Source organism: Lonchura striata, chromosome 22 (assembly GCF_050655825.1).
Source record: "Lonchura striata isolate lonStrDom1 chromosome 22, ASM5065582v1, whole genome shotgun sequence".
Classification (NCBI taxonomy): domain Eukaryota; kingdom Metazoa; phylum Chordata; class Aves; order Passeriformes; family Estrildidae; genus Lonchura; species Lonchura striata.
This window is the reverse complement of record NC_140724.1, coordinates 6,483,150-6,510,968: the sequence shown is the minus strand read 5'-3', so window position 1 is coordinate 6,510,968 and position 27,819 is coordinate 6,483,150. Positions and strand designations below refer to the sequence as shown.

Below are 27,819 nucleotides of genomic sequence, written 5' to 3'. Positions count from 1 at the left end.
CCTCAAATCCAGGTGGGTTTTTGCAGCACATCAAAGTCTGAGCTGTGCAGGGCTTTCACCCCTGCCAGGGCCTGACCGCCCCCCAACCCACCCAGTGTCACCAGGATGTGGGATGTGGAGCAGGAAACTCATCTTGGGATTTCTTTTCCAGGCTACAACCCCTTCCCTTGATCCCTGGGTGTCCCTGTGCCCTCCTGGCTGTGGGGCACTGCCAGTGCCAGGGGCCAGCACCAGGGATTTGGGGTGGTGCCCTTGCTCAGGGCTTGCTGAGGGGCAGAGACACACGACACTGAGCCCAGCCACGGGTGGTGGTTGTTTTTCTCTGCTTTATTGTCACTGACGAGGAGCAGCAGTGGTGGCCGAGGGGAGCTGAGCAGTACAACACCACACTCAGGAGAACGGTATGAAAAGTACAAAAATAAGGAAGCCTATATATAATATCATTGCAGTCAATCGCTAGAAATAAATATTGTAAACACCAAAGAACAACATCAGGTGAATCTACAGCATTCGTTTCTGCCAGCAGCCACACAGTCTTTGGCTTTATGACTCCCACATCGAGATGCATTTTCTTTGCTTCAGGCCAGAAACATTTCAGACTGGTCAGGGATGTCCCAAGGGAAAGAATTTTCCTCTCTCCAAATTACCTTGAGCACAGGAATTGCCTCTTTTTGCCTTCAGTGCCCATTTTTGTGCCAGAGCAAGTGACTGATCTCCCAAAGCAGGCATTTTCCTTGTCTGGAGGGGCCTGGGGCGAGGTTTTGTTGTTGTCACCCTGTAGCTCACACCCCCTGCACAAATGGTGCAATTTGCCACCATAGTGCACTTCTCCTCTGCCATGCACTTGGACCTTTCACCCCCTTATCTCTCTGAGAGCCAGATGGGTTTGGATTGCCTGATAAGGGAGAGCAGGCACCGGGTTATCTCTGGTCAAACTGCGCCCGAGCTGCTGCCAGGCCAGAGATCTGTGCCCCACTGATACCCTCGGGCCACTGAGCACGAGCTTCTCCCTCCCAGCCCTGGACTCCAGAAAGGGAAGAGGCAAATTCTGCTTGCAAATCTCACTAATTTGCTGATCATGTTTATATAGATCTACATGGTTTTTTTAAACCAAATAAAATCCTGTCCAAAGTACCAAGGAGGAGAGATTTGCCAGGGAGGGAAGGGCAGAAACTGTTCCCTGCTGCCTGCGTGGCCAGAGAACATTCCAGCACCCCGGGAGTGCAAAGAAAATGCATCCAGATGGGAACAACCAAGCAAAACAAAACCATCCTAAACCCACAAAGCAGCACTTCTTGCTGCAGGGAAGACACAGACTGGGCAAATCAGTCTGAGCAGTCTGTCCCCACAGATAATCATTTGCTCTTCCCTTCATATCAGTAATTAGGATTTAATCTTCCCTTCTTCATTTGAAACACATTCACAGAACATGCCATGGCGACGTTTTGGTGAGGTCCTGGTGGGGCTGGACATCCCACAGCTGCAGGGCTGGGGACCCCGGGAGCACAAACTCCTGCAGGGGCTCCCCAGGCCCCTCCCTGCAGCCCTGGGAGGGTGCACCTGCACCCACAGGTGTCCTGCAACACTTGAACTGGGCACATGCCAGACCCTGCTTACCTCTGAGTCTGAGCAAAAGCTTTCCAGCATTAGGGGAGCCTTGGGGTATCCAAAAATCCACCTCCACCCCCACAAGGCAGGTGAGGGGGCTGTGCTGACCCTGCTCCAGGTGCCTCAGCTCCCTCCTCCCCTCTCACCCTGCTCAGATCCCCATCCTTCCCATTCTGCCCCCAAAACTGCTGTTGTTTAAAGTTTCACTCACTGACTGATGGAAACGCTATGGATTTCAGACGGGGCACAGCTGGCTAAGAGTAAAAACAGCCACTAATGCAGCTCTGCACAGTGCAGCAGCTAAAAAGATTTCTGTTTTGATTTTTCAGTAGGCAAAATGCTGGTTTTCTGAGGGAAAAAAATCACACAAAACTGCTTGGTACCAGATTACAGGATTTCTGTATCATCCTTCAAAGATTTATTTAACAGCTTCTAAAACTTCCACTAAACTTGGTTTCTTACATCATTTCTATACACAGGTTTTATTAGTTATAATTGTCTTGAGGCTTATAAAAAAAATAAGCATTTAAAATGCCCAAAAGAATAATTTTCCTTTAAAATTGTGCTACTGAACTTGACCCCCATCACAGAAAAGAGACTTTTGGTAATGAGGTTACCCCAAGCAGTATAAAAATATACATAAAAATAGACAAAAACTCTATCCTCCAATCTGAAGGGCTGATTGTGGGGCTTATTAGTTATTATAATTTTTTGTACATCACTGAAATTTCATTAACTTCTGCTAAATATTTACAGAAAATCTCCCCACCCTCTGTCTGCCTCCTCCCACTGAGGCAGAGACCTGCAGCTTTTAGTTCATCCAGAGTTTTCTGTTGGCAAAAATGGATCCCTGCATTGGGCTGGGTGATGCTGTGGGCACAGGGGTCCCTGAGGACCTGCAGGGCCCTGGGTTATGTCATCCCCCCATGGATGTCACCTTCCAGAGCACAGCTGGGGAGGGCAGGGGACAAAATAAAATTTCTCCTAAGGTTAAGCCCAGCCTGAAGCCAACAGCATCACCGCAGGGCCCCGCTGCTCCTGCACGCCCTGGCTTTCTGCTTTCCCTTTTGTCCTGGTGATAAAGTCAGAATGCCCAAACCTCTTGCACAACAGTCTTCAGGTATTTGGGTCTCTTTTCTCCAGTCTACCCCAAGAAAATTTTAAATTAAAAAAAAAAATTACACGACAGAAGGAAAAAAAAAAAATAATTACTCTGTACTTTTCTTCGACAACGTGAAAAGGTGACGTTAAAACTAAGTGATACAACCCCCTCCCGAGACTATGTACATAAAAAGACATCAGATCTCTTAAAACATAAATATACAGTGTATAAATCCAGATGCCACCTGAAGGCTGCAGCCGCAGAAGTGTTTCACAGACAGAGCAAACCAGACTCCAGGCCAAGGGCAGACACGGCCACGGGTTTGGGGCTCGGCTCCCGGAGCCCCGCATGCACCGGGGAGGGGTGGAGGTGTCGGGGGGAAACACGCCACGCTCCTACGGCTACGGGTGAGGTCAGGAAACGGGCTGAGACCCCGAGTCCCCAATTATTTCCAGGCACGTGCTCTGCTGGGTGGCTGAGGGGCCCCTGCAGCTCCAGCGGGTTCTCCAGGACTCCCCGCCAAGGGAGGGACGCGGTACCCCCGGTGCAGCCGCGGCCACGCCGTGGAACTCTGCACCCTGTGCTTTAAGTTACCATGACTTTCATGGAAATAATGCAGCCTTGATCAGGGGAAAAGACTAGTGGGGGTTTTTAGCCCAATCTTAAGGGTTTGATTCTACAGCACGGACAGCTACGACTCCGACACACATAAATAGGGACTGTTAAAGTGACAATGCAGTGTCTGAATTTTCCGAGTGTTATCCCTACTGCTGCTAGGGGAGGACCACTGGTCGGGGTGGCGGGAGGAGAGCTGGGGTGTGACAGAGGTGGGACAGCTCCAGCTCCACCTGGAAATGCAGGGAGAAGCCGAAAGACACTGTGAGCTTTACTCGACAGCTGGTTTTATGGCATGCAAGGGAACTCCTAACGCTTGGTACAGAGCCCACGGCGTCTCCAGTCCCACCGTGGTGCCTCGGAGAACGAGTAAAGCTACGAGTCTGCTTGGAGGGGAGGGGTGTGTGGGTGTGTGCAGAGGGAGGAGGGGTTGGGTGAGGAAATGTCCTGTTCTGCTGAAACCAAGCTCTTGGGCAAACCTGCTTCCCTCTACCGCTGCCCGGCCTCGCGGATGCGGCAGGCCACGGCCGTGATCAGCGCGGCGCCTTTGCCGCTGCCGTCCTCCGACTGCAGGAAGGTCACTTCACACTTGGGGGACAGCTGCTTCACTGTCTCCTGCAGGACCGTGGAGAAGCTGCAGGGCAAGGAGAGGGAGAGGCTCTGAATGAACTGGCCGTGGGGTGAAGGTGACAGTCCCAACCCTAATCCGCCTTGCACAGAGCCTCAAAGAGCAATGCAGAGCCCAAGGGGAAAGGTGGAGGGATGATGGATGGATGGATGGAGGGATGGATGCATGGAGACAGAGTTGCCAGGGATGAAGCTTAGAAAGCCCAAGTCTCCACACTTCAGCCCAAGCCCATGGTTACAACACAACCGTGCTGTGCCTTCACTCAGGACTAAACCCAGCCCCTTCTCAAGTCCCACCAAGTCCTGGGACCACTAATGGCCCTGAGCAGCCCCACCTTGGGGGAGTTTCCAGTGCCTCCCTTTGCGCATGGGCTCCTGAGCCCTATTTAAGCTCAGCCCAGTGCCTTAGTCCCTGTCTGAGCCCCAGTGCCCAGCAGCACCAGCTGGGCAGCTCTGGCATGGGCAAGTTTTCATGACCCCACTCACTGCTGGTTAGAGCTGCCTCATGCCCATGACTTGGAGCTCTGGCTGAACCTGGTCACCACATCCAGGTCAGGCCCAGTGGGACTGGAGGAGCCCCTGTCCTTACGGGAGCAGCTGACTCCTGCTGGGGCTCAAATTTGGGTCAGCGAGCTCCTGGCAGCCCTCGAGCCCCCGAAACGGCTCAAATCCTCCCCCATTACCCCTGCACCTTTCCCCAAGCCCCCTCGGAGCACGGCCAGAGCACTCACTGAGGGTGCAGCTTGTAGAGCGTCCCGTCCACGCCGACGGTGATTTTGAGGAAGTCGAGGCCGCGGTTCTCGCGGATCTTGTCCACCACGGCGGCCATGCCGGCGCCGCAGAGCTGGGCCGCGCGCCGCGCCACCACCGTGCACACCTCCTTCACGATGATGCTGTCGTCGCACGTGGACTCCAGCCCCAGGTGCTGCAGGATGGAGCGCACCTGCAGCAGGGCCAGGCAGTCGCTGCGGGACACGCGGGGCGGCGTCAGGGATGGAGCAGCCGGGACTGCGGCCTCCCCGTCCCGACCCCCGTCCTGCCCAGCCCGGGCGCCCGCGGCTCCTGGCAGTGCCGGGGGTGGCCCTACAGCCCCCTTCAACCTCAGCTTTCAGGCCTGGACCTGGCCTGCTGTCACATCCTCGTCAGGGAGGCTATTTCAGGACACAGCCAGCGGACTGTGACACCCCTGCAACCCCACGGGATGTCCCCCACCCGCTCCGTGCCCAGGGCAGAGGATAAAGAGCCGTCTGTGCTGCCAGCCCCAGCCAGCCTCCTTGTCTCTCCACACAGCCACGTGGGCTCTGCCGATTTATCCCTGTGCCACCACCCTGGCTCCAGACCAAGCACGTGGAACTTCTCCCACCAGCCCTGAGGGCACGTCCTCCAGATTCCATCCGTGCTCTGCTCTGACTGCTCACTCCCTCTTGGAGCTCACCTCTCTATCTGGGACAGGAATTTGGTTTCAAAGATCCCTCTGGTCTTCAGCCTCTCTGAGATCCGTCCCCGGAAGAGCAGCCCTCTCTTGGTGAAGTCCATCAGGATGTTGCGGACGATTTCCCCCAGGTACATCCCACTGATCATCTTCTCATACCTGGGCAGGAGAGGACGAGGCCGGACATCAGGACAGGAAGGGACGCTGGGGCCGGGTGGGGATTCCAGCTCTGCCCGGTGCCCTCAGCACAATCCCTTCAGCAAGTCTGCCCATGGCAGGGGACGAGGGACACGTCCGTGTCCTGCCCATCCTCCCCTGGATCCACCAAGGGGCTGGTGGGGCAGATCTGCTCCCAGACCCTCAGCCCCATTGGGGTCCCCTCCAGCCCCCCAAAGCCACCACCCACCTCTGCTTGCCAGGGTTGAGGGACAGCTCATCCACCGCCACGTCGAACTCCGTCCGAATGTCATCCAGGCAGCCGCTGTCCCCGAAGGCGCCCCACTCCATGTTGACACACATCCTGCCCTCGTCCCCTTCCACCAGCTCCACGTTCCTCATCTCCTCCATGTAGCAGGCGTTGCTGCCCGTGCCTGTGGAGAGCAGCGGGATCAGAGGGACCCTGGGACACCTCCGGGGCAGGGGTGGCACCACAGAGCAGGAGCTCCACCAGGAACTTTCAGTTCTCACCGACAATCAGCCCAACTTCACAGTAGGGATCCTCGTAGCCACAGGTCATCATGGTGCCAACTGTGTCATTGACCACTGCCACCACGTCCAGGTCGAATTCCTGCACAGGGATGGATTGCAGGAGTTATTCCTGGAGCGCTTGGAATTCCTGCCAAGTCTGCTCCCCCAGCTGGGAAAGGATCTGGCTGGCTGGTGAGTGTGGCAGTCAGAGTCACAGAGTCCAGTCAGTGGAATAATCATAGAATGGTTGGAAAGATCCTCAAAGCCCATCCCATTCTTCCCCCTGCCATGGCAGGGACACCTTCCACTGCCCCAGGCTGCTCCAAGTCCCATCCAACACTTCCAGGGATCCTGGGGCAGCCACAGCTTCTCTGGGCATCTGTCACCCTGGTTTTTTTTTAAAGTTTCAAGGTTCTTTTAAAAGTTTTCTATCTTGTCTGATGTTTATGTATTTCTACTAGAGTTTCTCACACACTGTTCATGTAAACAATGATTATTTTACATTCTTCTTTGTGAGAAGAAAGAATTGATGGACTGTTGGTTTAACCAGTGTGGTTGGAGAGGTGGTAATTCCATCCTCCAATCCACTGCCACTTTTAGAATTCTATATATTGTGAGGTTGGGAATAATGTTCCCTCCTTTTGCTCTTTTTTCTTTTAGTTTAAAACTGTTCTCCCTTATCCCCCATGACCATCCACCTCCACAGGCACCCACGGACTTCCCCACCCCAGCTGCTGTAGGCAGAGCTCAGAGCTCAGACCCCTCCAGCTGCCCAGGGCTGGGTCAGCCCTGCCAGGAGCAGCCCCTGGGCAGGAGCTCGGGGTGGTCTGTGCCGAGGAAACGAGCTGGTGTCTCCTGAGCTCAGGGCCAGACAAGTCTGCTCCAGCCCTGGCCAGCAGCCAGCCCATAGCTCCAGGGTCTGAAAATCCAACCTCAAGTGATGAGTAAGGGTGGCTGTGAAAATTCCGACACTCATTACGCTGAGCTCAGCCCAGTAATTTGCTTTACAGGCCAATTAATGATGCTGAGGAGAGCCAGGATGTGGGAGCAGCCGCTGGCTTCTCCCAGCCCTGTGCCTGCTCACCTCTCTCCTGTGAATGGCCTCCTTCAGCAGCCCCACCACGTCCTCTCCCTCGCAGCCCGTCGCCTTGAAACCTTTCGTCCACTTCAGGAGAATTCCCTGTTGTGGGAAGAAGCCCCGAGTGAGACCCTCAGCAGCAGGTGGGAGGCACAGCCAGGCAGCTGCAGGAGGGCTGGGCTCACCTCGTCCAGGTTGTTCTGCTGGCAAGGGAAGGAGAAGGTGAATCCCAGCGGGAGCGACACGCCCTTCATCCCCATGTACTCCAGGAAGTCGGAGATGCAGTGGACGATGTGGTCAAAGAGCTGCGGAGCAAAGCCAAAGAGAAAAGTTACCACCCCAGCCAGAGCCCAGCCTGCCCAAACCGCCGGGGGCTCCGACCCGTTCCCAGGCCTGCTGGAATGTTCAAATCCTCCCAGGCCTTTGAACGGAGCGGGACGTGGCTCAGCTGCACTGCGGGAGGTGAGCAGCCCCAAAAAGCTCAGCTCACCCTCTTCCCCACCCACAGCGTGGCCAAATCCCTGCACCATCTCCACCTCACAGGTCTCTGGAGGGGTGGGAGCCAGCAGGGAGGTGACACGGGAATCCAGTCCCTCTGCAAATGATCCCCACAGCCCTCCAGCCCAGTCTGCTGCAGACACTCCCAGTCCCCCAGCACTGCCTGGAGTGCTTTGCAAAACTTTCCAAATGTGTCTCACCGCTTGTGTTGTGGTTTCCCTATCTGGGAAATGGGGATGATGCTTATCTGCCCTTGTGGAGTGTGTGGGATTCAGGGAGGCTCACTCATGCCTGGGAATAACACCATTTCTAACCTAAAAACCAGACTCCAGCTTCCCCAACTCCAGAGCCTTGGGCACAACTGGCTGCTCTAAGGGCAGGAGAGCACCAGCCCTCCCCGCTCCTGCTTTGGCTCCCTGGAAAGGCCAAACCAGCTCCCTGGTCAGCCCTGCCCCAGCCACCCCAGGGAAGAGCCCCTTCCCCCTCTCTGCCTGCCCGTGCTGACCTCCTCTCCCGTGCCCTGCATGATCTCCACGGGGATGGAGTAGATCTTGTTGTGCATCTCCACCCCGCGCCGCATCCCGTTCCGGACGCGCACCAGCAGCACGCGGAAGTTGGTTCCTCCCAGGTCCAGGGCCAGGAAATCTCCCTTTTCTGCAAGCCAAGAGAGGATGGTCAGGAGAGATCCCAGCACAGAGCATGGCACAGAGCAGAGGTGGATCTGCCCTCTTCCAGGGAGAGGGGTGGGAACGCAGATGTGGCTGGGGATAGGTAGGAACAGAGGGTGGAGAGGTTTGCTCCAGATTCGGGGTGACAATGAGTTGGAAGGGACCCCCAAGGATCCCTGAAATCCAGCTCCTGGCCCTGCACAAGCTTCAAGCCAAGGTCAGGCGCTTGCCCAAGCCACAGGAAGGGCCAGGAGCACAACCCAGGCTGAGAGAATCCTGTGGCAGGATCTGTGGCCACGCAGAGCCAGGCTTTGTGCTAAGTCAGGGGCAGAACGTCCCGGAGGCTCAGTGCTCTGCCCAGTTCCAAACTGGAGGTTTGTGCCACTCCCACCACAGAGAGGAACCGGCCACAGCAAAGGGTCCAGCCGCTCCCAAGGATGCAGGACATGCACGGGCTCACACACAGAGCCTTGCACAGGGCACATCACCTGTTCCATCGGGAGTGGAGCACACGTAGGTGGGCAGCATCTTCACCGTCGCCTCCGCGTGCGTCTCCTTGCCCAGCCCTTTCTCCATCTCTATCCTCATCCTTTCCTTCACCTCCAGCAGCTGCTCGTGGCTCAGCTTGAGGGGCTCCAGGATCTTCTGCCGGGCCTTGTGCTGGGCAGCCAGCCTGTAGGCCACGGCCGTCACCATGGCCGCGCCTTTGCCGCTGCCGTCCTCCGAGCGGATGAAGCGGATCTCGCAGTCCGGCAGCAGCTTCCGCACGGTCTTGTGCAGGAGACGGGCAAAGCTGGGGAGGAGGAGGGAGGGGACCTGAGTGGGACCTTCTGGGGAGCCCCTGGGACCCAAACGAGGGGCCTGAGGGGATATCTGGAGGCGCTTCTCTTACGCCAAGCTGCGCGTGCTGCTGGCAGCAGCAGATCCCTCTCTGTCCCTGTCCCAGCACCCCAAGTCCCTGTCCCTGTCCCCAGCACACCCAGGTCCCTGTCCCCAGCCCCGTCCCGGTCCCGCACTCACTGCGGGTGTTTCTTGTACACGGAGCCGTCCACGCCCACGGTGGAGCGCAGCCTCTCCACGCCCTTGTTGTCCTTGATGCGGCGCAGCACGGCGGCCAGCGTGGCCCCGCACAGGCTGGCCGAGCGCGTCGACACCACCTGGCAGATGCGCAGCGTGGCCAGGCAGTCCTCCTGCGACGGCTCCAGGCCCAGCTTGCTCAGGATCTCGTGGGCTTTCTGCAGCCCTTCCTTCTCCCTGCAAGTTCAGAAGGGGGTTCGTGCCTGGGAACGCAGCTTTTGCGGCTCTGCAGGTTGGCTCAGTGCCGGTCCATCCGGGAAACCCCCAGATCCCACTTACTTCTCGATGGCAGAGACAAATCTGGTCTCGAAGTGGCCCGTGGTGAGCAGATCTGGAGTCAGCCTTCCCCCAAAGAGCAGCCCTTCCTTGGCCATCTTCACCAGGATGAGCCTGACCAGCTCCCCCATGTATATCCCGCTGATCATCTTCTCAAACCTGCCCGAGGGGAGGCATCAGATGGAACCAGGGATTGGTTTGGGCTGGAAAAACCCTCCAAGGTTTGATATCAACTCCAGCCATTCCTCAGCTCTGCCAAGGCCGCAGCTGACCCAGGTCCCCAGGTGCCACATCCACAGCGCCGTTGGATCCCTCCAGAGATGGTGACACCACCCTGGGCAGTCTGTGCCACACCTGACCGTCCTTTCAGAGCACAAATCTTCCCTAACATCTAAGCTGGGTGAGGGTGTCTGCCTGGGCTGGTGGGGGACTTTGCTGGCCAGGAAGGGAACAGGAATCATTCAAATGAGCGGGCCACAAGGGCAGCAGGTGGGGCAGACAGCCCTGATTTGGGACAGCCAGGTTTGGGACAGCCAGGTTTGGGACACAGCCCAGATTCGGGACACAGCCCCAGGTTTGGGACACAGCCCAGGTTTGGGACAGCCAGGTTTGGGACACAGCCCAGGTTTGGGACACAGCACCAGGTTTGGGACACAGCACCAGGTTTGGGACACAGCCCAGGTTTGGGACAGCCAGGTTTGGGACACAGCCCAGGTTTGGGACACAGCCCCAGGTTTGGGACACAGCCCAGGTTTGGGACAGCCAGGTTTGGGACACAGCCCCAGGTTTGGGACAGCCAGGTTTGGGACAGCCAGGTTTGGGACACAGCCCAGGTTTGGGACACAGCACCAGGTTTGGGACACAGCCCAGGTTTGGGACAGCCAGGTTTGGGACAGCCAGGTTTGGGACACAGCCCCAGGTTTGGGACAGCCCTGGTTTGGGAGAGCCAGGTTTGGGACAGCCCTGGTTTGGGAGAGCCAGGTTTGGGACACAGCCCCAGGTTTGGGACACAGCCCCAGGTTTGGGACAGCCCAGGTTTGGGACACAGCCCAGGTTTGGGACAGCCAGGTTTGGGAGAGCCAGGTTTGGGACACAGCCCAGGTTTGGGACAGCCCAGGTTTGGGACACAGCCCCAGGTTTGGGACAGCCAGGTTTGGGACAGCCAGGTTTGGGACACAGCCCCAGGTTTGGGACACAGCCCCTCTCTGCACCGGCGCAGAGGACACGGTGACCCAGTTAGCTGGGCTGACCTCCGCAGTGCCAGTAACGCCGGCGCTGTGGGAGGATGGACAATGCTGAGCAAACCAGGAGCCCGAGCCAAGAATCTGCTCACAATTGTTTGCCAGGGTTGAGCGAGCCCATGTCGATCTCGCGGTCGAACTCGGTGCGGATGTCGTTGAGCACGCCGTCGTCACCAAAGGCCCCCCACTCCATGTTGATGCACATCCGGCCTTCGTCGCCCTCCACCAGGTCGATGTGCCTCATCTCCTCCATGTAGCAGGCGTTGGTACCGGTTCCTGGGCCAGGCAGGGCTCAGGGTGAGCGAGGACACCGCCTTGCCCTCGTTCCCAGTATTCCCAATTTCCCTCTGGCCACAGCCCAAGGCACCGAAGAAAGCGAAGAACTAAACAAACGCTGGACAATGCTGGTGTTCCAACACTGATATCATCCCCCTCTCTCTTCCCACAAAGGCCTACAAGAAGCAGGATCTCCCTCTGGCTCTCCTGGAGGGCTGACCCCAGGACACATCCCCAGAACATCTTCCGCCCTGCTGCAGCTCACCAACAATGAGGCCGACTTCACAATTCTGGTCATCGTAGCCACAGGTCATCATGGTTCCCACGGTGTCATTCACCACGGCCACGATGTCGATGTCAAAGTCCTGAGAGGGTGGAAATGAGAGAGAGTGACCCAACAGAGGCAAAACTGACAAAAAGGCCCCAAGGAGCCAGGGTGCCCAGTGCCAGGAGCAGGGTGCCCCCACCCCAGCCTCTTACCCCTCTCTTCTTGATGGACTTGCGCAGCAGGGACACCACATCCCTCCCCTCCACGCTGCTGCACTTGAACCCCTTCGTCCACGTCACGAGGATGCTCTGCAGGGGAACAGCATGAGGGGAGCTTGGAGGTGACACCAGCACAGGGGACACGTGGCCCCGTGCGAGGGGAGCCCCCTGTTATCAGCTCAGCAGCTGAGCTATCAGCAGCAGCTTCCGTGTCAGATAAAGTTTATGGCCACGAAATAACACGTGAGCTGCTCGTTCGTGCTTCCCATGAGCAGGTTTGATTGAGCCCTGCAGCAAAACTTGTTCATGAGCCCAAGGAATGCTCCTTGACCCAACCCTGAGGGGTGGATGGCTTGTTGTGCCTATGGAATGCTCCCTGACTCAGCCCTGTGGGGTGAGAGGCTCATTGTGCCTTTGGAATGCTCCTTGACCCATTCCTGTGGGGTGGGGGGGTTCACTGTTCCTATGGAATGATCCCTGACCCATCCCTGTGGGGTGGGGAGTTCGCTGTACCTATGGAACAATCCCTGACCCATCCCTGAGGAGTGGATTGCTCGCTGTGCCTAGGGAACAATCCCTGACCCAGCCCTGTGGGGTGGGTCCCACAGTCCCCTGTGGCCCGAGGCAGCTGCCCAGGGGCTGAGCTGAGCCCTGGGGGCAGGCAAAGAGGAAAAGGACTCAGTGACATTTGGAATCTACGGCCACAGCCCCCTTAGGGAGGCAGACACCCGCCCTCCCTTAGAGCTGGGGAAACTGAGGCACTGAGCGAGGCCACCCCGGTGAGGTCACGGGGCACAGACCCTTCCCCCTGCAGCCTCTGCACTGTCCCGTTCTTCCCAGCCCCGTGTCTGCAGGAGGAGGGTGAGGAGAGCCTTCATCCCCCCGGAGCCGCCGGGAGGACGCACCGGGGCTGCCGCGCTCCACGGAGCCGGCCCCGCTCATCCCGGGGGAGAAAGGGCAGGGAGAGCCAGGAGCACCTCCAGCCTGGGGGGGAAAAAGGGACAGGGAGAGCCAGGAGCACCCCCAGCCTGGGGGAAACAAGGGCAGGGAGAGCCAGGAGCACCCCCAGCCTGGGGGAAACAAGGGCAGGGAGAGCCAGGAGCACCCCCAGCCTGGGGGGAAAAAAGGGACAGGGAGAGCCAGGAGCACCCCCAGCCTGGGGGAAACAAGGGCAGGGAGAGCCAGGAGCACCCCCATCCCAGGGGACAAAGGGACAGAAGAGCCAGCAGTACCCCTCAGCAGCAGAGCCCACGTGCCTCGCTGGGCTCGGGGATGTTTGGTCTCCCAGCAAGGTCACAGCTCTGGCAGAGCTGACAGGGACAGGGACAGGGACAGTGACAGTGACAGTGACAGCCATTGGTGCCTGGGGCTGGCAGGGGGGACAGAGGGGACAGGGCACCGCCCTCCCTGCGCCACTGCTCGGGGAGGGAGATGTGAGACTCAGGGATGTGAAGCTCAGGGATGTGAAGTTCAGGGATGTGAAGCTCAGGGATGTGAAGTTCAGGGATGTGAAGCTCAGGGATGTGAAGTTCAGGGATGTGAAGCTCAAGGATGTGAAGCTCAAGGATGTGAAGCTCAGGGATGTGAAGCTCAAGGATGTGAAGCTCAGGGATGTGAAGCTCAGGGATGTGAAGCTCAGGGATGTGAAGCTCAGGGATGTGAAGTTCAGGGATGTGAAGTTCAGGGATGTGAAGTTCAGGGATGTGATGCTCAGGGATGTGATGCTCAGGGATGTGAAGCTCAGCACGTCTGGCTGCAGCTCTGGTGAAAAAGCTGCTTTCCAGGGAGGCATCCCAGGAGAACATCACAGGAAAACACAGAAACATCACCCCCAGAGCCCTGCAGCTCCCAGGGCACACCCCTGGCCCTGCTGGCACACACCCCCGAGGACCCTGTCAGAGGTCACGGATGGGCGGTAGCTGAAAAGCCTTCAAGGTAAATCAGGGGAAACCCAGGATTGCCCAGAGCAGCTGTGGCTGCCCCCAGATCCCTGGAAGTGTCCAAGCCAGGCTGCACAGGGCTTGGAGCAGCCTGGGACACCGGAATGGGACCCTGCTCTGAGCTCTGAATGGTCCTTAAGGTCCCTTTCAACCCCAACCACTGCAGGCTCCTAAGAAAACCTGGCCAGATGTGTTCAAAACAGGAGATCCAACACCACTTATTGTCATCAAACAGCTCTTCAAAAGGCAATGTGGCACATATCCTTAATTCTCTTTTAAAAAGGGGGTTTATAGTGTGTTTGGAGAAGATGACAAGCAACAGGGTTACTGGGAGGTGATGCCAATTCTCTGAAGGAATCTTCCATCCTCTGTGTCCCTGACCCTGCAGCCACCGAGTCATTGCACCCACAAAAACATTCACAAGAACAAAAGGACAGTGCTGAGCTCCAAAGGCTTGGGAAACGCCTTCACAGGGATGGGAGAGGTGGCCCTTCAGGAAAGGGTGACCCAAAATCAACGAGCCTCATTAAAAACCTGAGTTTAAATTGGTGTGGAGCCCACAGGGAGAGCACAGCCCCTCACCCACCTCGTCCAGCTTGGTCTGGTGGCACGGGAAGGAGAAGGTGAAGCCAAGGGGGAGCTTCTTGTCTTTGATCTGCAGCTTGTCCAGGAAGTTGGCCAAACACTCGGCAATGTGGTCAAAAAGCTGGGGAAAAGGGTAAAGAGTGACAAAAGGCCCCACACTCGGAGGGAGAGCATCCCTGGCCAGGAACTCCCAATGCCCTGGCCAGGAATTCTGATCCCCTTGGCCAGGAACCCCCATTCCCTGTCTGGAACCCCCATTCCTGACCAGGAACTCCCATCCCTGGCTGGAACCCCCATCCCTGGCTGGAACCCCCATCCCTGGCTGGATCCCCCATCCCTGGCTGGAACCCCCATTCCTGACCAGGAACTCCCATCCCTGGCTGGAACCCCCATCCCCAGGTTGGAACCCCCATCCCTGGCCAGGAATTCTGATCCCCCTGACCAGGAACCCCCATTCCTGACCAGGAACTCCCATCCCTGGCTGGAACCCCCATTCCTGACCAGGAACCCCCATCCCTGGCTGGAACCCCATCCCTGGCCAGGAATTCTGATCCCCCTGACCAGGAACCCCCATTCCTGACCAGGAACTCCCATCCCTGGCTGGAACCCCCATTCCTGACCAGGAACCCCCATCCCTGACCAGGAACCCCCATCCCAGGCTGGATCCCCATCCCTGGCTGGAACCCCATCCCTGGCCAGGAATTCTGATCCCCCTGACCAGGAACCCCCATCCCTGGCTGGAACCCCATCCCTGGCTGGAACCCCATCCCTGGCCAGGAATTCTGATCCCCCTGACCAGGAACTCCCATCCCTGGCTGGAACCCCCATTCCTGACCAGGAACCCCCATCCCTGGCTGGAACCCCATCCCTGGCCAGGAATTCTGATCCCCCTGACCAGGAACCCCCATCCCTGACCAGGAACTCCCATCCCTGGCTGGAACCCCCATCCCTGGCTGGAACCCCCATTCCTGACCAGGAACCCCCATCCCTGACCAGGAACCCCCATCCCAGGCTGGATCCCCCATCCCCGGCCAGCACACGGGGGCTGCCCAGGAGCCCACCTGGCCGCCGCTGCCGCGCATCAGCTCCTCGGGGATGGCGTAGATCTGGTTCTCCATCTCCACCTTGCGCAGCCCGTTGTCCGACACCTTCACCCGCAGCACTCGGAAGTTGGTGCCGCCCAGGTCCAGGGCCAGGAAATCCCCGTCCTCTGTGGGGGCAGGACAAGGAGAGCCCGTGAGCTTGGAGGGCCCTGAGGCAACCACCCCTCCCAGCTGCCAGGGGAAAGTCAGATTTTTTATTATATTTCATCATTTTGTCCATGATTATATATTTTTTTTTGGTATTTTATTGCAGCAGTCGCTGTATTCCCTGCTCCTCCTCTGCCCCCACAGAGGATCAATATTTTGACCATTAGAGGATCAATATTTTGATCATCGCTGAGGCAGATCCAGGTGCTTTGGGGCACGAATCCCACCAGCTGCCCCAATAAAATCCCAAACCAACAGGGATCCCGCACGCTCCTGGCACGTGGCAGCAGGAAAGCAGGGAGGGAGAAGCTCCCAAAGAGCTCTGGGGCCTCACTGCTGCCCTTTCCAGGGAGAGCTGGTGTGGAATCTCTGCTGGTTTTTTGCCAGGGTAGGGTTAAACCTGCAGGACGGGATTTCTTGTTGGGACTCGGATGTTTATCTGTGTCACAGTCTCACAAACCCTGAGTTCTGCAGCACTTCACCCTAACAAACTAAAAATGGAGCCCCATCTCCCTCTCTGCAAGGCCTTTTAAGGATGAACTGCCCAATTAAGAAATGGTGCTTAAATTATTTTTAGTTTTAACCCAATAACCAACCACCCGTGGCCTGCAATGGGGACTTTTTATCCAATTACACAAAACCACCCAAACCCATGGAGGAGAAAGACGGAGAAGGAGAAGGAGAAGGAGAAGGAGAAGGAGAAGGAGAAGGAGAAGGAGAAGGAGAAGGAGAAGGAGGAGGAGAAGGAGAAGGAGAAGGAGGAGGACTACCTTCTGCCCTAAAACCTCCATCTTGTTTTATATATATCACTATATTCTAAAACCTTAAAATCTAATTTTCCCACCCTGTGACATCACACACTTCTGTCCAAACTCCACTGCCACAACCCCAGTTCTGCCATTCCATTTTGGAAGCCTCTCCACGGCCCCAGGTCAGTGCAGCAGGGCACAGAGAACACCTCAGGGGTGATCAATACCAGCAGGGCATGGAGAACACCTCAGGGGTGATCAATACCAGCAGGGCACGGAGAACACCTCAGGGGTGATCAATACACCAGGGTAAGGGCACGGAGAACACCTCAGGGGTGATCAATACACCAGGGTAAGGGCACTGCAGCCTAGAGAGTCACAGGGTCTCAGCTCCTTGGAGGTTGGGCAGGGAACTCAGGAGGATCCCGAAAAAAGAGCATTTTAGGGGGGATTCCTGGGAGCTCCCGGGTGGATCAGCTCTGCAGGAGGAGCACGGCAGCCAAATCTCCCTCGGAAAATTCCCAGCCGGGCTGGGAACACGTGCTGGGCTCCAGGTCTGGGCACTGCCCCCACCTTGGCTCCCGTGATAAGGTATCAGCTCTGGTGCTGAGCCCACAGTTCAAACAGCCAGGGCACACACACGGCTCTGCTTCCAGGGCTCCTGCTCCTGCCGAGGGCTGGGTCCGCAGAACCTGCTGTGCTCCTGGGCTGTGGGATCACCCCCCAGCACCTCGGAGGCTGCTCGTCCCCGAGATCCCTTCTAGGGACTCCCAACCCACTGCAGCTCCACAGGGACTCCTCTGGCAAAGTGGATTCATGCAAAGTGAGAGGCAGAGGAGAAGCTGGGAGGCCAGACTGCAGGGAGGTGCAGGAGAAGGTGGAGCTGCAGACCCTGGCAGTTCCCACTGCAGCCTCTCCCTCCCTCCCTCCAGACAATTCATGGTGCCAGGGAATGGGAAGGGACCCCAGGGACCACCCAGCCCCACTCCCCTGCCCTCCCTGCACCTCTGGCCCATCCAGCCTGGCCTGAGCACTTCCAGGCAGATACAACTTCCTTGGGAAGCCTCGCTGGGATCTGCTGAATCCCTGTTTTCTGGGCACCAGAACAGCCATTTTTCCAAGCCTTTCAAGGCTCTGTGCCACACCAGCTGGTTTTTTTCCTGCAGAGGCAGCCAGGCACTGGCAGGAGCTGAGCCCCCCAGCCAAGGGAAAGGTGCTGCCAAGAGCCATCCCTTGGATTTTCCAGATTTGACCCCCAAGTCCTGCAGCATCCCCCTGAAAGTTCCGGGCTGGGGTGGTCAGTGGCTGGGGCTCAGCAATGCACCACGAGATCCTTGTGCCAGCACCACTGTGGAGGAGGAACCCTGGGCACCCAGAAAAGCCTGGAAAAGCCAGGATTGGCGCAGGGAGGAGGGTGATGGTTGCACTGAGCAGGGAAAGCCCTCGGGAGAGGCACTGGGGCTCCAAGGAGAAGCTTGTTTGGCAGCTGTTTCCCCATCAGCTCGCTGCCAGCACGGCACGGTGCTGCTCCAGCGGGTGCCAGAGCCAAGCAAAGCAAGGAAAGTTGATTTTAGAAGAGCTTCTGCTTTCAAAGCAGAATTCCCCCCTCTTATCACCCCACACTGGAAAATTGCAAAACCCCAGAGAGGAGCCAGGGCTGGGTTTGGCTTAACCTGCAGTGTGACCTTGTATTTCCATAAGCACCTCTCATCCCCCTGGAGCTGAGCATTAAACGGGGCCTAATCCCACCCAGAGCCACGGGAGGAGGGCAGGGAGGACAGGGATGGGCACAGGAGCTGCAGGAGCAGGGCAGGGAGGACGGACACTTCTGCAGGGGGGTTTGGGAGCCCTGTGGCACCAGCATCAGCCCAGAGCAGGGCTGGAGCAGGGAATAACCTCTCCTCAGACTGGGAGCAGCTGCTGGCACCTGGCACAGGTGCCCAGCCCAGGCCAGACTTTGCCCAGGAGCTTTGAAAAGAGGGAAGGAGGAAGGACAGCCCTGGGCATGAGATCCTCCCCAGATGCTGCCAGGCCATCTGTGCCAGGGATCTGGCACCAAGCCCCCAGCCCTGACTTGCCCCTTCCAGCCCCCTCCCCAAAACCCAAAGGACACTGGTGCCCTCAGAGGCTGGATCCAGTTGGAGCTGGACAGGGAATCCCAGCTCCCATTTCCCTGGGGTTTGCTCTAAACCCCCTCATTTTCCAGCCCCCCTGGGCAGCTGCAGCGCCGTGACTGCCCCAGCATCCCTCTCATGTGACATTTTCTATGCTGCTGCTCCTCCTTCCCCCTCCCCCGGGTGAGAAATGCCAGCTGGGACACTGGAGAAGCTGGACACAGGGAAGGGAGCCAAGGATCTGTCTTGGAAGGGCATGGGGAGGGATTGCTCCTTCTCCCAGAGGCAGGTCAGGGTGCTGGAAGTGCTGACACACACTCCACCTGCACCCAGCACCTTTGGCTGCACCAGTTCCCGTGCCCAGGGGCGGCTCCTGGCCGTCCCTGTAATTAAAAATATCCTCCAACATTTAAGTAGATTGGGATCTCGATCCCAGGGCAGGCAGCCAGGGCCAGCTTTTGGGTGTAGGTGCAGCTGGGGGGCCAAGATCAGGGGGTGCTTTGAGGATTAAAGGGGCTCAGAGGGTAGGTGGAGACACTTTGAGCAGGGCTGTAGGGAGAGGACAGGGGAATGCTTTCAAACTGGAAGTTATTAAAGTATACACAAGATTTAAGTTGTTGGGGAAATTCCTCCATGGAAAGGGCTGTCCAGGCCTGGCCCAGCTGCCCAGGGCAGTGCTGGAGTCCCTGTCCCTGGGGGGATTCAGCAGCTGTGTGCATGTGGCACTTGGGGACACGGGTCGAGGGTGGATTGGAACCTGGGGGCTTTTCCAGACCAAACCAGTCCATGGCTCTGTGATTCCATGGCTCTGTCCCTTCTGTCCCTGCCCCCAGGGAGCACACAGCCAGCAGCCATGAGGGGTTTGGGCTCTGTCCCTCTTTGTGCAGCTCTCCTGCTGGTGACCAGCAGCCCCTGCCACCGAGGTTTGGCACAGATCCCTGGGCAGGAACTGGCACAGGGCAAGCCCAGCCCTGCATCCAGCACAACCAACCATCCCTGGGGCCTCCAAGGCTGCTGCCAGCCCAGCTGTGGATCTGGAGCAGCTTCAGCTCCTTCCCTCAGCAGCCAGGACCGAAGAGCTGCAGGGTCCTGGCTGCACAGGGGCGATGCTGCAGGGATGGACACGACTGGAGCAGCCTGGGAGAGGGAACACGTTCCCATCTGGATGCCGAGGGAGCGTTCCCTGGGGCTGGGAGGAGGATGTGCCTGGCTGCAGCGTGCCCTGGGCAGCTCGGGGAGAGGCAGAAAGGGCACATTGTGAGGGCCCTGCTCTGCCTGGCCCGGTGGCACTCGGGCAGCGCTGGCACCGCCGCCGCCTCGCCGCTAATGAAATCTGATGAGCCGGACCCGTGACTGTCTCTGTCCTGCCAGCAAGGGCACGCGAGGGCGGCTTCCCTGCCTCCTCCCTCTGCCTGCAGGAACTGGGAGCCCCTCCAGCCCCAGCACGGAGCGGGCAGCCCGGCCTGGCCCCGCGCTCAGCCGGGCCAGGGCGAAGCCCCCGCAGTGACCCCAGGGGTGCCACCCCCGCTCTGGCAGTGCCAGGAGGACGCGTGTCCCCAGCACTGCTGGCCTCTCCGTACCTGTCCCGTCCGGGGTGGACCTGACGAAGGTGGGCAGCATCTTCACGGAGGCGGTGGGGTTGGTGTCCGCCCCCAGCCCCTTCTCCATCTCCTTCTCGAATCGCTGGGACACCTCCAGCAGGGTCTCGTCCGAGAGCCGCATGTGGTACAGGTACTTGTCCACCTGCGGGTGCAGACAGAGCCCGGGGTCAGGCAGGGCTGGGGACGGGGCACAGGAGCCTTCCCCAGGGCAGGACGGGGCAGCTCTGCTGGAATTGCTCACGCCAGGCACCAGCAGCATCACCCACCCTGCTGCTGCACCTCTGCCCAGGTGCTCGACCCCGCATCCCCTCCCAGCTCTGCCAGCCGGGAATGCCAGCCAGGAGCTGCTCCTGGTGCTCCGGAGCAGCGTCCCGCTGGGCCAGCTGCAGACACCCAAACAGCAGCTCCAGCAGCAGGAACCAGCTCAGCGGTGACTCAGGAGGTCGGCAGGGGAGGTTTTCCAGGTGCAAAGCCCTTCCCACTCCAAGTACCACCGCACCTTGACCTTGACCCCCAGGGCCTCTTCCTGCAGCCAGGAGGCTCGGCAGGAATCCACTGCCCTGTCATTTCTCCACTGCTGAGATCACCCCCGAGCCCAGAGCCACTCAACACCCCGGAGCAAAGCACGCTGAAGTGACAGAAGTGGGAGCTGGAGTGACACAAGCGAGGCCGGAGTGACACAGGCGCGTGGCCGGAGAGGGAAGAAATCCACCCCGTCCCCTATTCCTGGAAATTGCCGTACCCTTGAGCTGAGAACGCTTCTAAAAATGGCATGGAAGCATCTTGTCCTGCCTGGGAAAGGCATGGAAAAGCTGCTCCCCAGCCACCAGCGTGTGCCTGAGCAGCCTGGCCGGAGCAGGGAGCGGGAGAGGCGGCGCTGCCCGTCCCAACCCGTGCCCCGCTCCAATTAGCCTCACTCAGAATTAATTAAAGGGCAGTGCAAGCCCTGAGAAGTCCAGAGGAAAACTCCACCCCGTGTGCTCACCTGTCTGCAGGCACGTAACAGCGGGGTCAGCGAACGCGGGCTGCGTTCGGGGCTGAGCTGGAGGAAATGGGCATTTTGTGGGCGAGTAATTGCACCAGGCCAGCGTGACCCGCTCGGGGATGTGCCATCCCCCCTGGGCTGCACACAGGGTGTCTGCCTGTGCTCCAGCACATCCTTCCTTCCCCACCCCGAGTTCTGCTGGAAATCTGGGAGCTGGGATCCCCCTGGTGAGGCCGGGATGGAGGAAAGCCCAGCACATTGCAGGAGTGATGCTGCATCCCCCGAGGAGCAGCATGCTCTGGGTGAAACCTCCTCCCCGCTTCTCCTGCTGCTTTCAGCTCCTTCCCCAAATCAGGAGCTTCCCAAAATCGAGCTCCTTCCCAAAACCAGGCAAACACAGGGGAAAGGCCAAGGAGAAGGAAACCTGGAGATTTCCTGGCACCAGCTGTTTGCCAGCCTCTCCTTATCCAGCTCAGAAGCAGGAAGTCAAACACTCTCCTCCCTCCCCTCCTGTTTGCTTTCACCTGCTGAAAATTCCCTCTCGTGTGCTGAGGCTCTGGTCACTGGCACCAGTAAGCTCCAGTTAACTGGTTAAGAGGTGGCTCTGGGGCTGGAGCTCTCCTCCATGCCAGCCCCAGGGTAGGAAACCTCCCCTGAGCTGTGCCAAGGGTTATCCCGAGGGTTATCCCGAGGGTTATCAGCCCATGCCATCAACCCAGAGCGGACACTCCTCATCCCAGAGAAGCTGGGTGCTTCGGGAGCTCCTCAGCAGTGAAACCCCCCACCCAAAAATCCCAGCACAGGGAGAAGCCCCCGGAGGCTTCACCCCTTCCCCAGGACAGGCCCTGCTCAGCACGTCCCCCATGTCCTCCAGCAACCAGAATAACCTCAGCCTGAGGAACAGGGTGACCTCCCCTAATCTCCAAAGCCCTTAAAACCAGGATCATCTTCTCCCAGCGTGGATATCACCCCACTTGGCAGCTAAAGCAGGTCAGGGTGTACAGCAGGGCTCCTTCCCCAGTGAATCCACCCCGAGCCATGGCCACCAGCCTTCCCAAAACTCCCCAGCCCCGAGGGTACTCTGAGCACCCCTCAAATTGTAGCAAAGGCGGGATAAAACAGGGAATTCAGGCTGCAGTGCCAGAGCCTGAGCATCTTTCAACACAAAACACCTTCTCAGTCGCTTAACACTTTTGAAGAGTGTGGAGTAGCTTAGGTCAGATTGCCGGTTCCACACAGACAAAGTCACCAGGTTAGGATCCTGAAGGGGCAATTGAGTTTCTGGAAGGCTTCCAGCCTAAGTAGCGGTGTTTCCTCGAGGAAATCCAACCAAAGTGAAGGGAGAAGGAAGGATGGCAGCTGGGAGCGCTGGGCATGCCCCAGCCCGGGACGCCGTGTTAAAGCTGCGGATCACGGAGTCGCTGTGGGTGTAAATGAGCTCAATGCCACGTTTTGGAAGCAAACCCCAGCAAATCCCCATCTCCTGGCTCAAGGCTGTCTCCAAGGCTCAGCTCATTTCCACGCCGGATGCTGGAGAGGTGCCCAGGGCCGCCCGTCCCGGCTGCACGGCCACCGCTGGGAAACCTCAGCTCGCCCCAGTCCTGCTGCTGTGCCACCCGCGCTGAGCCAAGCCCAGCTTAAAGCAGCCCAAAAACAGCTTTTATCCCCAGCCTCGAGGTTCTGGGGCTGCAGCTGGACACAGTTCTACTCCTCAAGGCTCCTCCAAAGTAGCCTGGGCCCCAAGGGATCAGTGCCGGGGAAACAGTCATTAAATATGATCTTCAAATAATTAATTCCAAGTCAATGCTGTTCTCCATAGGAACGAATTGGGGCTGGAGAAGAGAAAGCCTAAAGGGGCTCCAGGAGAGCTGGAGAGGGAATTTGGCCAAGGGATGGAGGAACAGGACACAGGGAATGGCTCACAGTGCCAGAGGACAGGGATGGGTGGGATATTGGGAAGGAATTCCTGGCTGGGAGGGGGACGAGGCTCTGGCATAGGATGCCCAGATCCCTGGCAGTGTCCCAGGCCAGGCTGGACAGGGCTGGGAGCACCCTGGGACAGTGGGGGGTGTCCCTGCCATGGCACTGGATGGGTTTTAAGGTCCTTTCCAGCCCAACCCAAGCCATTCCAGGATGCTGTAAATTCCTTGGCTGACTCGCTGCCCTGGCAGGGCTGCTGAGGGTGACAGGGGGCAGGAAGGGCAAAGCCTGGGGACTTTTATTCTTCTGCAATAGGGTCAGACATATCTTTCCCACTAATGGTCCCGGGTCCTGAGAAGGGGAAGCTGTTTGCCTTTTGTTTTCTTTTTGCTCTGCATCCTGTCCCAGAGCCACGTGGCTGCCAGGAACCGGGCCGGGAGCACGTGCTCCCCACCCCTCAGCATCTCCTGCTGCAGTTTTCAGCTGGATGTGACTGATTCCAGCAGATTTCTGAGCAAAAGCAGAGCACTGGGAGAGGGTGGCTCCTTTCTGGGACAGATTTATTGCTTCTTTGGCAACAAAGCCGAACATTTGTTGATGCAAGATGACGGAGCATTGTTCAAAGCTGGGGAAGGCTGGAACACCCCAAATCCCATGGCTTGTGCTGTCACCCCTCTCTCCAGAGAAATTTGTGCTGGGAATTATATATTTTTTTTTCAATTCCTTCCCTCCCTATCCCAGTTTTTAACTTGAAGCACGCTGTTTTGTAGGAATCCCTGAAGTCTGAGGGGATGCTGGCTCCCTGGGAGGGGGATGCTGTGCAAGCACCACCCCAGCGAATCCGTGGTGGGACTTGAAGATTTGGGAAAAGCGAGGCAGAGGCAGCAGGGTGAAGGCCTGAAGGGTTTATTCCCTGCTCCACATCCTCAGTCCCCGCGCTGCCCATCCGTGCCTGCCCCCGTTTCCCACCCCGGGTGACTCAGAGCAGGGAACCGGCTCGTCCCCTGCCCTGGGTGACACAGGGGTGATGCGGGGCTGCCCCACGGCCTCCAGCTCCTCCACGCCGGCTCCGAGCCCACGTGTGCCCGGGATGACACACGAGCCATCCTCACCCGGCTGAGTCAGAGGGTTCCTGCTGGGCCGGTTCCTCCCGGTCCCAGCCCCGGGCCAGCAGCTGGATCCACGCCGGAGGTGGAGCCGGGCGCTGGTGGCGAGGAAGCGACACCGGAGCATCCCGGCCCATCCTCGGGTGACCCCGCTGCCCCACAGCCCCACTAGAGCTCCAGTTCTCCTGCCCCTGCCCCCGTTAAACCCACAAGGTCCTGGGCAGAGATCCGGGGATGGCAAAGCCTCGCCCCCCCAAAAACCCCACTGGCATGGGGGGAGCATCCCCCTCTGGGGGGAAACTGAGGCTGGGTAGCTCTGGTGAGGAAGAAGGAGACAGGATGGCTTCCCAAAGGTGGGAGAAGCTGTCCTGCCACTGACCTGGCTCCTGCCACTGACCTCGGCAGCCCCAGGGGAAGCTGTCACGTTGGTTTTCCAGGAATTTGCCATAAATGCCCCTCCCATACCCACAGAGGCGGCCAGCGAGGAATCAGCTGGGTAAAACTAATCCCAAGAGGAAAACCTGCCCCTGCTTGGGGACGGCCACAGAGGCAGGGAAATCAATTCCACCCCCGTTTTTTTCCCCTTTTGAAGGAGGGGCGGGGGAGAGGAGGCGCTCAGCCCCACTCCCAGTGACGAGGCTGAGGGACGGGGAGGAAGGCCGGGGTGAGCTGGCACATCCCAGGGCAACGCAGGGCAGCAGCGGCAAACTTTCAAGCTGGGATCTCAAAGGACGCTGCCGAGGTTAATTAAAGTTTGCACAATCCCTTGGGGGTTAGATAAGTCTGGACAACCCACTTTCCAGGCAGGAGCTGGGGAGGAAGGCAATATGCCCCCAGATGAGTGGCAGAGCAGGTAAAGCTGCTCCATGGCAAGAATGAGAAGCAAAATCCCATTTTCGGGGCTATTTTCAAGGCCTGGAGGTGGACACAAACCACAGCTATTGGAAAAGGCACTTTTTCACCCCGGCTGAGTTCCTTTTGTCCCTGATCCAAAGGGAAAACACATCCCAGGCTACCACCTACAATCTTTTCTCGCAAATACAGGGTTTGATAAAAAGACCCAAACAAACAAATCGCAGCTTTCCAAGAATTTCACCCCCTCCACCTCCCTGTGCTGGGGACTCCCTGGCTTCTCCCTTTGCCTGGGGAGCTTTATAAACCGGGAATAATTTTTACAGCCACGGTGGAAGCAGCCAGGTCGGACAGCTGAGCTCCGTGCTCTCCCCCAGCTTTGCCTCCCTGGGAGTATTCACGGGAATTTGTTTAAAAATAGCCCAGAAATTCCAGTTGTGGAGGCGGCCAGGAGGGCAGTGGATCCCCAGCTCCGGCCAGCAGCTCCCGGATTTTTTTTTTTTTCCCTCCCTCACATCCCAACAACCTTTTTTAATTTGGGTTTGGGAGCCGGGAGGGAAACGAAGCCGGTTCCTGAGGCTTCGCACACCCTTCCCCGGTGGGTAGGGAAGGCGAATTGTCCATCGCAGCTTTCCCCCGCGGTATCCCCAGCCGTGCCCGATAAGGAAGGCGTGAGCAGCCCGGAGCGGGGCCGGGCTGTGCCGCTGGCCTATTTCTGCCCGGGTTACACAACACAGCCCCTTCCCGAGCCTGGATTTGCTGTTGCACAACCCCGGGGCCACCGGCGAGCGGGGAGGGAGAAGCCGAGCCCGTATTTCCTTGCGGATCGCTTTGCCTTGGGAAGTTTTCCCTGCACTTTGTTTGGGTTGGGGTTGGTTTTTTTTTGGTTGGCTTGCTGTTCTTTTTTTTTTTTTTTTTTCTTTTAATGCTCTGCCTCAGTTTCCTTCCTATTTAACACCGCTGAAGAGCCAACGTGGCAGGTTTCACTCCCCCGGTAGCATCTCCAGGGTTATCCCAGGTCTCTCCAAGCATTTCCCTCGATTTTTTTACGGCCGTATTTGCGAATCCCGACCGCCTGACACTCAGAGCAGCAAATCCCGGCCATTCCCGGAGTCAGGAATCACAGCGAGCTCCTCTCTGCCCTGTTCCCAGATGCCAGCGGAGCGCTGCAGGAGGAGCCTGAGCCTCCGCGCTCTCTCCCATCCCGCATTTTTCTCCAGGAATAATTTATCAAGCCCAGCCTAAGCGCTGTCCTGGCCAGACAAAGCCGGAGCCGCGGGAGCCGGGACACTCGCTCCGGGCATCCCAACGGGGCTGGCACGCTCCGGGGAGCTCCGGCCCCCAAACCCAGGGCTCAGAGCCCCGAAAGGACGGGAAGGGCACACAGGAAGGGGTTTTCCAGCGCTGTCACTGCGGGCACGGGGGACACGTGCGGCTCGGGCCGGCGCTCACCGCGTGGGGAAGGGACCGAGGGGCGAGTGCCGCCTCCGGGCCGGTGGCCCGGGCTGACCCCGCTCCCCCGGCGGCTCCGGCTCCTTGTGCCGGGCCGGGCCGGGCGGAGGCGGCTGCCGGGGATGCTCCGCGCCCGCGGATGCTCCGCGCCGGCGGGAAGCGGCGACACGTGGGGGTCCCGGCTCCGGCGGGCAGAGGCACGGAGATCCCCCTTCCTCCTCCTCCTCCTCCTCCTCCCCCTCCGCCGCCCGGCCCCGCGGGGTCCCGCGGCACGTACCGCACGCGGCCGCGGCCGGGCAGCGCCGGGGCCTCCGCCCGGCCCCGCTTCCCCTTCGCTCCCCGCTTCTCTTCGCCTCCCGATCCCTTTTAAAAAGTTTTCTCTCATTTTTTTCCTTTTTGTTTTTTTTTTTTTTCCATTTACTTCCCCCCCCCTTTCTTTTTGCTTTTTACTCCTTTCCTCTCCTTCCGCTTTTTTCTCTTCTTTTCTCCTCCCTTTTACTTTCTTTTTTCAACTTTTTTCCTCATTCTTCTTCCTTTCCCATTTATTTCCCTTTTCACTTTCCTTCCTTTTTCTTTTCCTCTTCTTTCTCCCTCTTCACTCTCCCCTTCTTTTCCCTCTTTTTTTTTTTTTTGTTTTGTTTTTACTTTTACCCATCCTTTTTCTTCCTTTTTTTCTCTCCCCCCATATTCTCTTTTTCATCCCCTTTTTTCCCCCCGCTTTTTCTCCCCCTTTTCTTTTTCACTTTCCCCTTTTCACCTTTCCAAATCTTCCCCTCCCGCTCCCCACTTTCCCCCGGCGGGACCCCCCCGCCTCACCTTCTGCGCCTGGTCATGGCTGAGCTCGGTGAAGAAGTAAGCGACGAGGTGTGATGCGATCATGGCGGGAGCGGCTCGGCTCGGCTCGGCTCGGCTCGGCTCGGCTCGGCTCGGCTCGGCTCGGCTCGGCTCGGCTCGGCTCGGCTCGGAGGGGTCGGCGCGGAGCGGCCCCGGCAGCGCCGCGCGCTCCCGCGCCAATCGCGCTCATTGAGGAGCTTCCCCCGCGCCCGTGACGTGGCCGCGCCGCCGCCTCCCATTGGCCCGGCCGCGAGGGTGTGTGCCCGGCGCGCGCGGGGGGCGGGGCCAGCGGGGCGGGGGGTGAGGGGGGAGCGGGGGGACACCGGGGGGACAATGGGGGGATATTGGGGTGATACTGGGGGAACACCGGGGGTGCATTGGGGTGATACTGGGGGGGCAATTGGGGGGACACTCGGGTCATACTGGGGAGACACTGGAGGGAACATTGGTGCGATACTGGGGGGACAATGGGGGGACACTGGGGTCATACTGGGGGGACACCGGGGGGACACCGGGGGTGCATTGGGGTGATACTGGGGGGACACTGGAGGGAACATTGGCGCGATACTGGGAGGACAATGGGGGGACACTCGGGTCATACTGGGGGGACACCGGGGGGACAATACAGGGACAATGGGGGGACACTGGGGGGGACACCGGGGGGACAATGGGGTGATACTGGGGGGACAATGCGGGGACAGTGGGTTGATACTGGGGGGACATTGGTGCCATACTGGAGGGGGACACCGGGTGGACAATG

At 58.6% G+C, this 27,819-nt stretch overlaps 1 protein-coding gene and 1 long non-coding RNA gene across 2 annotated transcripts; one reads left to right on the top strand and one right to left on the bottom strand.

The window, feature by feature from the left end:
- Window positions 1-306: 306 nt before the first annotated feature.
- On the bottom strand, window positions 307-27,272 carry LOC110478627 (hexokinase-2). Its single transcript, XM_077789231.2, has 18 exons — window positions 27,042-27,272; window positions 19,890-20,052; window positions 15,258-15,406; window positions 14,198-14,317; window positions 11,666-11,761; window positions 11,451-11,550; window positions 11,002-11,185; window positions 9,672-9,827; window positions 9,336-9,569; window positions 8,804-9,108; window positions 8,153-8,301; window positions 7,335-7,454; window positions 7,156-7,251; window positions 6,072-6,171; window positions 5,791-5,974; window positions 5,388-5,543; window positions 4,684-4,917; window positions 307-3,959 (listed from the first exon to the last, which is right to left on the bottom strand). The coding sequence occupies exons 1-18, from the start codon at window positions 27,102-27,104 to the stop codon at window positions 3,815-3,817; spliced, it is 2,754 nt and encodes a 917-aa protein (XP_077645357.2). The 5' UTR covers window positions 27,105-27,272; the 3' UTR covers window positions 307-3,814.
- LOC146765610 (uncharacterized) lies at window positions 10,362-10,963 on the top strand. Its single transcript, XR_014949862.1, has 4 exons — window positions 10,362-10,401; window positions 10,435-10,468; window positions 10,619-10,668; window positions 10,854-10,963. It is a non-coding gene; the product is annotated as an uncharacterized LOC146765610 (long non-coding RNA).
- Window positions 27,273-27,819: the final 547 nt, after the last annotated feature.

What these genes read in the sequence shown, in the direction of transcription:
- LOC110478627 (XM_077789231.2), bottom strand. Translation starts at nt 27,104, where the DNA reads ATGATCGCATCACACCTCGTCGCTTACTTCTTCACCGAGCTCAGCCAT. An exon ending in TGAAGTCGGCCTCATTGTTG is followed by an intron (nt 11,186 to 11,450) that starts GTGAGCTGCAGC and finishes TGCCTGGCCCAG; the next exon opens with GAACCGGTACCAACGCCTGC. An exon ending in TGAAGTTGGGCTGATTGTCG is followed by an intron (nt 5,975 to 6,071) that starts GTGAGAACTGAA and finishes TGCTCTCCACAG; the next exon opens with GCACGGGCAGCAACGCCTGC.